The 13,763-nt window shown below is 42.2% G+C and overlaps 1 protein-coding gene across 1 annotated transcript in view; it reads right to left on the bottom strand.

Annotated features, from left to right (window-relative positions):
* Nucleotides 1-10,932, bottom strand: part of USP3 (ubiquitin specific peptidase 3) — a 99,517-nt gene extending 88,585 nt beyond the window's left edge. Inside the window, exon 1 of the mRNA XM_061157324.1 lies at nucleotides 10,622-10,932. Within this exon, the coding sequence (XP_061013307.1) occupies nucleotides 10,622-10,712 (91 nt within the window). The 5' untranslated portion in view covers nucleotides 10,713-10,932. The remainder of the gene's footprint in view (nucleotides 1-10,621) is intronic.
* Between the last annotated feature and the right edge of the window lie 2,831 nt (nucleotides 10,933-13,763).

The following is a 13,763-nucleotide window of genomic DNA, read 5'->3' as shown; positions in this document are numbered from 1 at the left end:
ACTTGGATGGGATCAAAAATGTGGCTCCCCTGAGAAGGGAGCTAGACTATGAGGTACTCCAGCATACAATGGTCTAATAAACCAAGGAAGAGAAAGACCTGGGATCCAGGGAACGGGAGACCTAATACAAGAGGATAGCGAGGGAATCACTGGGTAAAAACTGTCCAGTTGACCTAGAGAACAGTCAGCTCAGATGGGAGTGAGGGCACTCTAGGAAGGAGAGCCTCAGGAAAAATACTAAGAGAGTATGTGTTTAAATGCTTGGAAAATAATATTCATAGACATTTGACAAAGGTATAGGTTACATCTGGGAGAAAATGTAAAGAAAGTAAAGTAAGCAATTAAAAAAAAAGCAATTACTAACTAAAGGAAAAATAAAATGCCAGAAAAAAAAAAGTATTCACAATATTAATAAAAATTTGTGGTCTGGTCATATTGAGAAATGGAGAGGGGGCAGAGGAAAGGGTAATGTAAATACTAATGTCCTCATTTACCACCACAAAATGTCAAGAGATGCTACCTAAAATGGATAAACTGAAAAATAACAGTGTATTACTTTGAAGTATATGGTAAACATGAGAGAGAGAGCGAACAGAGCTGAAAGTGGTCGTCTGTGGACAGCAGGACTGACGGTGGAGGGCAGGGAGCCTGCTGCTCTATTTTAAACCTTCTGATACTAAACTGTATGACGTAACTGTATAATGTGCTACTTTTCAAAAACACTAATCTTTAAAAGGTAAACTGATATAACAATCATATCAATTCATGAAGTTGCCTAAACCACTTTTTTTCATCTTAAAAATTGCCTATCACCTATTGCATGAAATAAAAATTACAAAAGCTGTTTATCATTTGGGGCCAGGCACCTATTGAACTCCCTGTATACTATAAGGCTAATTTCCAGAGCTAATGGTATGTTTCCTCTACTAGAGAATGTAATTTCAAAGCTGGCCAAAATTTATCATCTGTATGTTAACAGAGCCAGATACCTACAGAGCCAGAAGAGAGGGCATCTGGTCCTGCTGATTTCCTACACAGAGGCAAATTCTGATCCCTAAGACTGGTGCCCTCACTCGCTCGAGCATTTTACTCTATTTTGAAATGCATTTCTGAAATCAGTCCTCACAAGTAATTGAAAACAACATATGGAGATAATGTATGTGAAACTACATATGCTCAATTGTAATGTACTAAACATCTTTTATTATTCATTCTATCACAGACTCAGACTTGTTCAAACCCACTTTGGTTAAAAAAAAAAAAAAAAAAGACACCTATGAAGCTATTATGCTTTTATCTGTTCTACAGTCTTCAGCTAAATGCTGGAACTGTGCCCCTACCTACAAATGAGAGGAAAGGGTAGTGGAGAGAAGAATTAAAACAATTCAAGTCAAAGCAGATTACTACATCAGAGTCAAAATGGCCACTTCTGCCTTTGGAAGGCCAGACACAAATAACCACAGAAAAATTATCAGGAGCTTATATTGTTTCAAAAATAACTCTCCTTATGAAGCTGATTATACAGAGGATGAACACAAAAGCCATGAATCATTTAAGAAAAATTCTGGCATCCAATATTTCCATTTATTTAATATAGCAAGATCTGATGCAATTCCACACTTTGCCAACAACCTGAGTAAGCAAATCCATGGTTAAACAGTAAAAGGATTTTCAAAAGAAATGAATCAAGTCATAAATGTAAACACCACACAACTATTATTTCAAAACAAAAGCAAGTGTATGCAAGACAAGAAAAGATGCACACACATATTTTATAGGAAGCACTCCCGTCCATAAATCAGTAAAACATTTAAGGCGTTAAGGGACTTCATTATCAAAGACTTTACTCAGAGATAGGTTTAATATCTATGTTGTACAATCCTTTTTCTAGCTTTTTGTGGTTCTACAGTATAGGTTAGCACTAAAGTACAAATCTGGGGGTGGGGGTGTGAAATTACCACAGTTGTATTTACTGGTGTGCTGGGAAACTATCCTTTTAAAAATCAATGGGACTATTTATGAAGAAATGGAAAGAAAAAAACATAAACTGGGCATATGCTTATATTCTGCTTAAAGGGCTAGGAACCCAGTATTACAGAAAATAGGCACCTGTAAACTCCATTAGCTGTTCAAGCTGTTCAATAATTTGCATCAATTATTTGATGCAAAGCAAGAGCTGGAATTTTTTTTTTTTTTTTTTTACAACCAATAGGTACATTAAAAAAAAATCTGACCCACATTCTCCCAAAAATCTGTATTAATCATTCAAAGGAAAAAAGTCTCAAAAAATATTTTTTTAATGAGGTTCTAAAAAGACTACACACAAACAAAACACTTGAAATAACTGAAATGAAACCGAAGCAGTTAAATTAAATTAAATTCTCACAGCATGAATGTTGAGCTCTGGCAGCTACTTCATACACGTAAGGTGAAGCTTGAGTCTGTTGCTGCAAACAGTTTCTCTAATGCCAAAAGAGTTCACAATTAACATTCAAAATAATTCAGATGGAAACTAGAGTTAATCTCAGTTTTACTGTGTGACACTAAAATTTAAAAACCACTCAATCAATAATATAAATTTCAGCCCCAGACTAAGTTAAATAGAAGTTCCTTAAAAAAAAAAAAATTAGACTATTTTTCAACATTTATCTATCCATTATCCCAGGGAAACATTCTGTCACCAAAAAAAAAAAAAGAAAAGAAAATTTGCTGCCTAGAACTTTCAGCATGATCTCCACAAACTCTGACCAAAACAAAGGAATGGACAATGATCTGTTATCTAAAAAGGAAAACCTGAGCATGGTCAGTAAGAACAAAGATTTAAAGAAGTTAAATCAACAAGTGTACTATCTTACAACTGGTTAAATTAAACCTGCAGGAACATGACAGTTAATCACCAGCCTGCTCCGCCTGGTGATGAGATAGTTCAAGAACAGTCCATGAAATTAAGAGTCTTCAGGACAGGTCATGGATAAATAGGCAAGTAGATTTCCAAAGGCTGCCTTAAACCCAGCTAGAGCAGGAAAAAAATATCAGGAAAGAACATCTACTCAAAATGGAAAACAGCCCGCTGATAGAGTTATTCAATCCTAAAGCAGAGTACAAAGTTTTCAGATAAAATCCAGTCAGTTATAATATCTTTTCAAAGACACAAGCTGGTTCATATTCAAAACAAACTCTCAATTCCCTCCTCAAAAGGGTCTTAGAAAATTTAATTAGCTAGTGGTGATTAATGGTGACGCATTTAGCTAACACAAATACTAAGACAACTACAAACTTCACTTTTCAATGCGCAGGTTTTGTTTCAACAAAAGTTTTCAAAATCTGAAGTTGCCTTCTTAAGCTTACCTGTATATTATATATCTGTAAAGAGCAAACATATTCCTGTTTTTCACTATGTCTTAAGAAGTGGGGGGCGGGGGGGAGGGAAATCTTTTAAGCACTGCAGCCTAAAGACTATAAGTAACTTCTACAAGAAATATGATTGGAAAATCTTAAAATATAACAAAATGGAATCAACGAAGGGTACTGCCTAAAAGCAAAGATTCAAATAACCCCTGAGCTACCAGCAGCAAAAGCAAAATTCCCTATCTTAAGAATTCCCTCCCTCCCCCACCCCATAACAAACAGCTTCCAAGAAGACTCTCCTCCAGCAGAAACAAAATGAACAAATGGGAGGGGGCCACGTTTATAAAATGACAAAGAGCTCACTGCATTTCATCCTTATCCACAGCCAAGGTAAGAAGGCTGGTTCATGATATCTAAACTAAAGTAAAGCTCATTTCAGCCTACAAAAAAAATTCAATCTGAACCAACATTTGGACATTCAAAAACAGTGTTCTTCCAACCGTATTAACAACCTTGTTCCACCTTGCTGGCATTTTAATCAATAAGCAGAGGGAGGAAGGGCTAATTAAATACAGAAATTTAAAATAAATTATTTCCAAAATGTAGACTTTAAAATACACTTTCACATCAAAAATCTTCAGAGGAATTACTTCAAGTATGTCTCCAAACACTTATAATCCTTTAAATTATCAAGCAGTAAGTGACTAGATGACAAAATAAAGACCCTGCTTTAAAAAGGCAAGCCAAAAGTATGGTTTGAATGGTATTTGAATTTAAGCTCTGGGCTATCTCTAATATTCCCAAGCATCTTGAGCAACTCTGTTAATCTTTGTCTCAGTTTCACAATCTAGGAAAACAGGAAAAACTACAAGGATGGGTAGTTAATTAAATTAGTCAGGATTAAATGCTGGCCAACTGCTTTGAAGTTCCTTTATGTTGTTCTCAGTTCTCCTCCTACTCAGTAAAACTAGTAGATGAGAAAACATCTGGAATTACTATATACGCTAACATCTGCAGACTCACAGCAGTTAAAAGATGACCTCTGTTTACAAGTTTCTAAGCCAAAGATCATTCAACAACCCAGAAAGATTTTAAGATACAATTGCAATAAACAATTTTTAGGTAAATTTCCTTTCATTGTGAGATACCTTCTCTTACCTACATTCTCAAAACAGACTATTAGAAATCACAGGGCATCTTGAGAGGTCTTGGGGCGAAACAATTCTAGGTAAGATGAACAAGCTGTTGCTGCTGCTAATGGTATTCTCAGCATTCTAAGCTGTCAATCAAGGTAAGCTTCATCACAAATAAACCCTCCAAAAAGTACCAGCCCCTGCTGAGAATCTAAGTACTTCCTTCTAAGCCATCTGTCCAGGAAAGCTCTACTAAAACACCTAGAATGCAGTGGCCCTTTCGTTTAAAGGAGCTATGAATAAACATAAAACACTAACATACATTAGCAATATACAGTTCCCACTTCAAACACTGATAAGCTACTATCCAACTCTACGTGAATGCTTAGGTTGAACACAAAACCCACGGTCTGCACACAATCAAAGGACACTAGTATTTTCTTTCAAAGAAGGAAAGTACCTAATATAGCTCAAGAAGTGGGAAAAAACTGCAAAAGAAAAAAACAACACAGGTTAGGGAAAATGCCCTTGTAAATTACTCCCTGATGGAAGAGGGACTCAATTAAATTTTAAAACAGGAATTTAAATTACTCAATGAGCTACAAACTAAGTTACTCACTGTTCTGCCCACTGAGCGACAAACAGTAGAAAAACATAAATATTTCTAAATTAGGTTTAAAGGATTCAAAATTAATCTATCATATTCCAGTAAAGAAGGAAATCGCTTACATTTCAAAGTGGAAAAAGTAGGATGTTATAAGAGCCTAAGGCTAATGCTATAAAAGCAAAGAATGATGAGAATGAGCTATTTTGAGAATAAATGAATAACAAGAAACTGAAACAAACAGTTCAAATTCACCCCTCAACCCCATCCTTTCCCCTGCTTTTAGGCCATGAAGGATACTCTTTGTACACTGCTAAGAATACTATTCAGAGAATAACTATGGATCCATGTGTCAAAACTTCTTCACAACAGCAAACTGTTAGGCTCAGTCTCTACACTGCAGTCTCTTCAAACGAACACATGGAGCACATTCTAAATCCCAGCTTCTTCACATCTACTACCAATTATTCAGAGACTTTGGAAATAAGCGTAGGCTGCTTTAAAGTTCTAGGGGCTGGGATTCCAGGTGGGACACTGCCAGAAAAACTAGAAAGACAACTGCGTTTGACTTAAGCTTACAAAGCTTATCGAAAATGTTAAAATTCTTCAGAAAAGTGTATGAAATTTAAATATTAATCTTCAAAAGTATCACAAGCCCACTGATTTTTAACTGTCCCATCCACATTTACTACTAAAATGTCATATCTGCCCACCTATAAACACAGAATGTCAAAAGAATACAAATTCATTACACAGAATGTCAAAAGAATACAAATTCATCACGGTAACAAGACTGCAGATGGTCAGTTCCTCAAAATCCAAAGTTTACTTTACAGACTAAAAGCCAGGAGTGGGGACTGGTGAAAGCATTCTGGGGAGAAGCTCACTTACTATGCTTTCCATTTATTTTAAATAAGTTTAAGGCCAATCCAGCCACCATCAAAAGGAAGAAAGTTCCTTCATTCATTAAGCCAATATTTACTGAGGGTCTTATTACATGCTAGGCACTTAATTTCACACAGGGTTACTACTAGAGAGCAGTAAATGCATTTGACCTTACAATGAACAAATGACTGATCCCACCTAGAAAATTTAGTCTACTGGGCATATAAGAGTCTTCTTTAGATGTAGGTTGTGAGAGAAATCTGGTACAAAATAACCCATCACCCCATCAAAGTGATATCTAATTTTTAGCTCAAGCTTTATCACAAATGACAAGTTTATTACCACTGAGATGGGGTCAATAATCAGAACTCTATCCAACTAAATGTATCTTCAAAAAAAGATTAATCTCCAATAACCATCCCAAACTGCAAAATATTTACTTAATCTACACTTACTTTTCTTAGGTAATGTGAGGGCAAGTGTGTACTAGAAACTATAAAAGGACTTCTCAACTCTTTAAAGAATTAATCAGGGAAAAAATTTTCATGCCTATGCTATTAAAATATCTACAATTTAACTGGCTATTTAACCCAAACCCTTAAAGTCTTTGACTCACCTTAGTTATGAAAACAGTTGTGTTTAGGGCATCTTTTTAACCAATCTGGGTTTTCTCCCCAGTATTTTGCCACTGGTTCAACCCTTTTACCCACACACACATACACAAATGAAATGCCCAAGTCTCCAGCTTCTGAAAATAACATCTGGTATGTGCACTTAACAAAAACCTTGAAAGAATGACCTCATTTTTATTTAAAACATTTTCATTTAAAAACAAGAATGAATTTAACAAAATTAGACATAAATCAACTTTTACCTTATTAGGAGATTACTATTTTCAACACTTACCTTAAGCCACAACATGGATTTAACTTCTAACCAGTTAGTTTCCTGTCTCTCCCCAACTAGATTAGACTGCAACTTTTTTGAGAGCAAGGGACTGACTACTGGACTCCATCGTCCCAGCTTATATATTATAAATTCTGTGAATCTCCACACAGACATAAATGCTGCTAGTTTTAAGACCTTAAGGAATTCCTTAATATTTGAAAGCTCTTTTGATAAGAGCAGGTGTCCTTAACTGTTACTATTGTTGTATACAAGTGGGTTCTCAGAGTGTGATCCTGAGCCCCTGACGGTTTCCAAAACCCTTCAGGGGTACATGAGGTCAAACTATTTTCATAAATAATACTGATGTTACTTTTATCCTCTACCCTTACTCTCTCACAAACATGCAGTGGAGTTTTCCGGAGGCTTCCCAATGTGTGATATCTCAAGAGACCGAAGGCAAAGGCAGATGTAAAAATCCAGCTGTCTTCTATTAAGCCAAACAACAAAGACAGTTACAAAAATTAAAATAATGCCAATCTTCTCACCAAATTTTTGTTTTGAAAATTTATGTAAATTACTATTTGTTAACAGGTAATGCATTTATTATTATTAATTGTAAAGGATATAATAAATATATATTATCTTATATATAAATAAATATAATTTTCAGTACAACAAATATCAATAGCTATAAGTCATACAAACAAAGGCTCTTTGGGTTCTCAATAATTTTAAGAGGGTAAAAGAGGCCTGAAAACAAAAAGTTTGAGAACCTCTGTGGTACACAATTACATAACATATACAATAATATGTACCAAGGGCTTTCCACAGATAAGAAGCTCAAGTTAATTCCAAAGTATAATTACTTCTTACACCCCCTAATCTTGTTGAGTAATAGATCTCCTTGCAAAGCATAATTCAGCATAAAGCCAGTCTGTCCAAGTCCCTATTTAAGGGGCTTTAGATACTTAAGTATTCAGAGTCCTTTTTATAAAGATGTTCTGACCTATAAAACCACCTATTACTTGAATAGTGTTTGGAATCTCTCAAAGTTTGCACAAAAATTACCTTGTGCATCCTAACCACCACCTGTGAAGTAAATGTGAAGTATTACCCATTTTTTACAAATGATACCATAAGACTTATGCTCAAAGGAAACAGAACTACTTTCCAAGGATGTGTTGCTACCCAGAAGAGCCTAGGATGTTGGTCTTTTGCAATATGCTTGGCTGCCTTAAGGCTGTTTCACTGTGATGTAACTGCAAGCTCCCAAAGAAAACAGGGCAAGGGCATTACTTTTACTGTCCCAGTGCCAAGACAGGGATTTTCCCCTCCCTAAAAAGAACGTAATCAGACTCAACACTCGGTCACCGCATTATTCCACACGCTGGCTACTCTTTTGGTGCCCTACCAAAAAGAAAAGGAAAGAATGAAAGGAAAGAAGAAATTCGAGAGTGTTGGAGAATAAATACCAGAAAAGATAACCCTCCAAGATGATGAATTAGCCAAAGACTCATAGTTAATAATCATTTAATCACTGAAACAACAGGCAGGCAAGAACAAGATCAAGCTCAATATAAAAATATGAGATTATATCAATGAATGGATGCCAATAGGTTAGTGGGAGGCCCGCGTGAAATAGGTTCAATTCACAGAACTTGAGCAGAAGGAAAAAATCCACATAAAGTTGCTAAACTAGCTTTATCGGTTCTACAAATGAAAGCACATGACTAAAAATCACCCTCCCAAAGCAATGTCAGAGACAAACTTTGCTGCAAGATGCAAAGATGCCATCCTAGCCCTTGGACAGAAATAACCCCTCCCTTAGAGCTAGCCATACTAATTTGTTCTTTGTATCAGCACAAGCCTCTAAGTTACGTTCCATTTTAACTGAAGTTCCTCAAGAGATGTTCGATCTTCCGCACCTCTTTCCCACAGTCAAGTGGACGCCCTGACTGACAAAGGCAAGGCTGACTCATAACAGGATATCTGTCACTTGCATAAACTCTTTTCCTTTTTCTAGACGCATGTGCCCAGTGAGGCCATTTTAAAATTTGATGTGAGTTTACCTAGAAAAAGCCATAAGGGAGCTGTCTGCTTTGTATCCCTGTAGTTTACCACAGAGAAAGGAATTTCATCATTCCTCATGAGGTATGCTTTTCCTAGTGTTTACTTTGGTCATTTCTTCCTCCAAATCTCTTGAAAAAGATAAAAAAAGAAATAACTTACCACAATCGCAGCACCACAGCTACAATTATAGCTAATGCAACATCAACTAATTTGTAAAGCAACTTGACACACCTTATTTGTTGTTTCATACTCAACATTCACTGTGGAAGAAACATTCCTAGGTAAGTTTTCTGCACCCTCATAAAAGAACTGCAACACTGCACTGCAAAATCAATTAACCTGTTATAATCTTTATGGTCTTTGTGCAGAAAAAGACAATCTGACTTTCCAAAGGCAATCAAAGCATCAAACCTCTCAGAGCTCAAGGAAGCCACCGTTATCTCGACTCCTTATCCCAGGGTACATATTTCTTTGTGGCTGTTGCCTGTGTTTTTCTCCAAGGACATAATAATCACCATTTAAGAAGTAACCTGTCAAAAGTGTTAAGGCATTCTCTAAACTATCTTCCTAGCTCCGGCCCATAATGAAAAACATCACAGAGCTAAACCGTACCACTGCTCTTTTCTTCTCTTTATTTCTTCAAATGAACTTAAGATTTCTGAAATGCACAATTTACATTCTACACTCCAACCCAAGCTGCCACCGATTATCTCAAAGCTAATAAACAAAGACTCTATCGGCTGCACCAGGGCCCTACCAGGAAGTAATCAAAGCAGTGTGGCCGGTGCGATCCTAAGTCGCTAGAGCAGACAATAAGAGGGCACTGGGGCTTCCAAGGGGCCCGGCAGAGGAGTTAAGATGCTTAAGCAATGCAAAAGCATTACATAAACCTAATAACTGTCCTCCAGCACATGGAGGAAATCCCAAAGCGGTTTCAACCCACCAATAAGACCTGAAAGCCAACACGAGCCGCCCCTCCAAAGCAGCTGCTCCATCAGCCTTCTGAGCTTTTTAGCCAGCAGCCTATTTTCAAACTTCCCCCTCCCCGGCTGATGAAAGCCTCTGACCTCGGCCTCCCGAGTTCTGAGCACCTCTCGGGGTCGCGGCTCCCGCCCACCGGGCGTGGATCGGGTCGCTGGAGCATAGGGGGAAGCGAAAGGAAGCGGCGCCGGAACAGGTAGCGAAGGGCCCCAGCGCGCCCAGCAGTTCAGACAAAGCTGCCCCCGAGAGCGGCGCTTTTCCCGTCCGGTCGAGGAGGGGACACAACTCGGGCCCCGCCACACGTGCGACCGCCTTGTGGGGGCCGGACACCCACTCCCGCAGCCCCCCGACCAGGCGACACCGGCCAGCACAGCCCCCGGGCACTGCCGGGCAGCGCGGGGGCGCGAGCCGCAGGCCAGGGTCCCGGGTCGCCGCCGTCCCCACGCGCTCGTGGCCCCCGCGGGCTCGCATCCCTCGCGGGCCTCTCCTTCGCCGGCCGGACCGTCGGGCCACGGGAAACAAAGGAGCCGCCGCCGCCGCTCCGCCCGCCGCCGCTCCGCCCGCCTCACCGCGTACCCTCCCCAGCCACCGGGCCCGGCTCGCCCGCACCGCTTCCCGAGTCCGCGCGTCCGCCGCCCGCGGCCCCTAGACGGCAGGCCCGGCGGAGCCGGGGCCTCGGGTGCGCTGCAGGGCCGCCTGGGGCCGCACTCACCGCTGCAGCACCAGGACGACGGGGAGCCGTTGGGGAACTTGGCTGAGTCCGGAGCGATGCAGACGCTGGAGCTCAGGTGCGGACACTCCATGGCCACCAGGAGAGCTGCGAGGAGGACTGAGGCTCCGGGACCCGGCGAGGCGGGGGCGGAGGAACTCCGAAGACTCCGTCTGGGGTCGCTCCTCGCCGGGCGCTCGGCCGACGGCGGCTGCGTCCCGAGCCCTTGCGTCAAAGAAAGCAAAAGCTTCCGGGCGCCGGGTTTTCTCGCCCGCCGTCTCCAGATGTCCGGCTCCGGAAAACGTGGTGCTCCGGGATCCGGGTTCTGCAGCCACCCCTAGGTTGGGGGCTTCCGTCTTCCCAGGCCGGCCCCGCCCCGCCCCTGGGCAGGCCCCGCCTCCAGACCCGGCCCCGCCCCCGTCTTCTCCAGCTGGGTGGGGTCCGCGCGCTCGCAGGCGGGTGGCCCAGAGTCAGACTGCGCTCGGAAGTGACTTTCCCAACTCCGCTACCCTTAGCAGCCGCGGCTTCCCCCGGCCCCGAGAAGGGTGGGGCGCCAAGCCGGGGCTCGCCGGGCCGGTCCGCTTTTACCCCGGCCTGGGCGAGCGCTCGCAGTCAGAAAACACTGATCCTGCGTAAAGAAATGGTCTGACTACACCGGGGTAGAAAATCTGGTCACATAAGAAAGTGTGAAGAAGAAAATAAAAACCACACGGGCAGACAGAGAGCCCCCATTTTACACACTGTGGCTCAGATTCGGAGAGGCTAAAAGGCCTGGCCCCCGGTGGCCCAGTGGGCTGCATGGGTCCCAGAGCAGTACTGGTTTAGTGGTCTGCTCCCTGCGGCAGGTACCATATTGACCGGGTTCTAATTCTGGACTAGGTTCTGGACATGTGGCCTTAGCCAGCCACTTAGGTGCGAGATGGCGGGGGCGATCGTGAACCTGGGTTCAACCCCTGTCACTATGAATCACCGTTGGCATTACCTCGAGCATATGATCGGACATTCAGAGCTCAACGTCCAGTTTAAGTTTAAGCGAGATGGCTGTAACCTAGGTTTGCTGCGCGGGCGGTCCCGGTGATCAGGTGATAAAAACGGAAGGGATCTAACGTTTGTTAAACACCCACTGCTGTCTCCTAGCCAGGCACTTAACACACAATACCTCATTTCAACCGCGCACCACCCCGCCAGCTGCTGTTGCCATCCTCCCTTTTTACCGCAGGGGAAACCGAGCCTTTAATTAGTTAATCCGCGCCGGGATTGGATCCCCGCCTCTCTGACCTCTCAGTCCAAAAAAGAGCAAAGGGCAAGGCTCAAGAGGCCGCTAGGGCAAGCGCTACACCCAAGCGAGCCTGCGACCTCTCCGGGGAACAGCCTTGAGGGCGTCCGGGGCTGTTACAAACATTGCCTCAAAGTTGGGGCTCCTTGTAAAACCTGGCGAAGGAGCAACAGGCCAGGAGGCGGGGAGGGGGGAGGTTGATGTGGCAATCCTGCGGGCTGGGAGAGAAGAGGAAGGAGGGTCAGGAAATGATTAACCGGGCCGGGCCGGGTAGAGGTTAGAGCGGGGCACCTCCCCGTAGTCAGTCCTGGAGCAGTCGAGGGATGCCCTGAGTCACCTCTCACGCCTCGCCATCCCCCGCACCACCCGCCGCCACTCTGCTTCTGCCGCGCGCTCCTCTGCCTAGGTGTACACTCACCTGCAGCATCTCTACGGACACTTTCCCCCTCCTCCCCCACCCCATATCCCCCTAGTATTTCCAACTCCTCAGTCAACGCTCTTTGGTTGCTTCCCAAGTTTTACTTGACTGCTTTAGGGCAAACCATTTGTAGGTTTTATGACAGTGACAGAGCTGTGGAAATTGCAGCTGCTCAAATCCTAGCCCATCTGCCTACTTGATGACCAACTTCAGCAAGTATCTCTAGTCCTCCCAAGCCTTTTTTTTTTTTCCCTTCCATCTGTAAAACTGGGACGATAATACTTGTCTCACAAGAAAGATGTGAGAAGTCATGAGAATTGCCACCCCTATAGTTCGTAGTCAATAATTTATAGCTTTCCAATGCTGCAAATAATGCTTGAATAAACTCAGCTAAACCAATAACGAAATTAAAACTTTTTACATTAAAAATGTTTTAAAATTATAGCTTTTTTTAAAAATGGCAGCAGGTGAGAAAATAATTCATAAGAAGGGGGAGAATAAACAATAAATGTGACCTCAGCTCAGGCTGTCCCAACCCTCTCCTCCTATCAACCGATTCTTATTCAAGGACTGGCTGGATCAAGCTCTATTTCCCTCTGGACACCTACCCCCATTTATCATTCATGCCCCCTCATTTAACCCTGAAACATGCCCTGAACTCATGCTGGTCTTTCATCTAGCATGTAATGTTTCCTTTTTCACCCTCACGAAGACTCAGTTTCCTTGTCATCTAGATCTCAGCTTAAACATCACTTCCTCAAGGGGGCCTTTCCTGACCCTACTCCACATCCTGGTTCCCTCCAGGTGTGCGATGCCCTTGTCTGCCCCCATATTCCTCCTTTTAAAACGCTCTTCAGGCGTGTATTTATTTAATGTCTGTCTCCCCCTTGAAGGTCCATAAGGGTAGCAAACAAGTCCGTCTGGTTTCCTGCTGTACTCCTAGGAGTGGAACATGGAGGGTATCCAGTGAGAGTTAGATCATGAATGAGTGATCGATTAGCAATGTCTACCATGGGCAGATGGTTAGGAAGTGGCCCAGTATATGCCAAGTAATTGTCCTGCTTAACCTCTCTTAATCTCTAAATTTCCCTTCAGCTTTGAGTTTATGATTTTAACAGTATCAAGAATGTGAATATACCTTGTAAGGTGCAAACTGGGGGCGGGGGGGGGGGGTGGCCAGGGGGAAAGGAAAAGTTCTATTAGTCTTCTGTCTCTAACTAGAATAGAAACCTCTCCAAGCAGGGGTCCTAACTTAATCATCCCTGACTTCTATGGACTACAGAAGGCTAACTATGACTATCAGGCAGTTCAGAAAAGCTGCGAAAAATCAGAAGGCCTTCCTGGGACATTTGCCTGGTTTACCTAAAACTTTACTGTGTCTCTGAAAGTTTTCATACTGTTAAAAAAAAATTTTTTTTTTTTATTCCTCGTGGTGAATAAATGTGTCAAAG

This window comes from Dama dama, chromosome 12 (assembly GCF_033118175.1).
Source record: "Dama dama isolate Ldn47 chromosome 12, ASM3311817v1, whole genome shotgun sequence".
NCBI lineage: Eukaryota > Metazoa > Chordata > Mammalia > Artiodactyla > Cervidae > Dama > Dama dama.
This window is presented reverse-complemented; position numbering and strand designations above follow the sequence as displayed.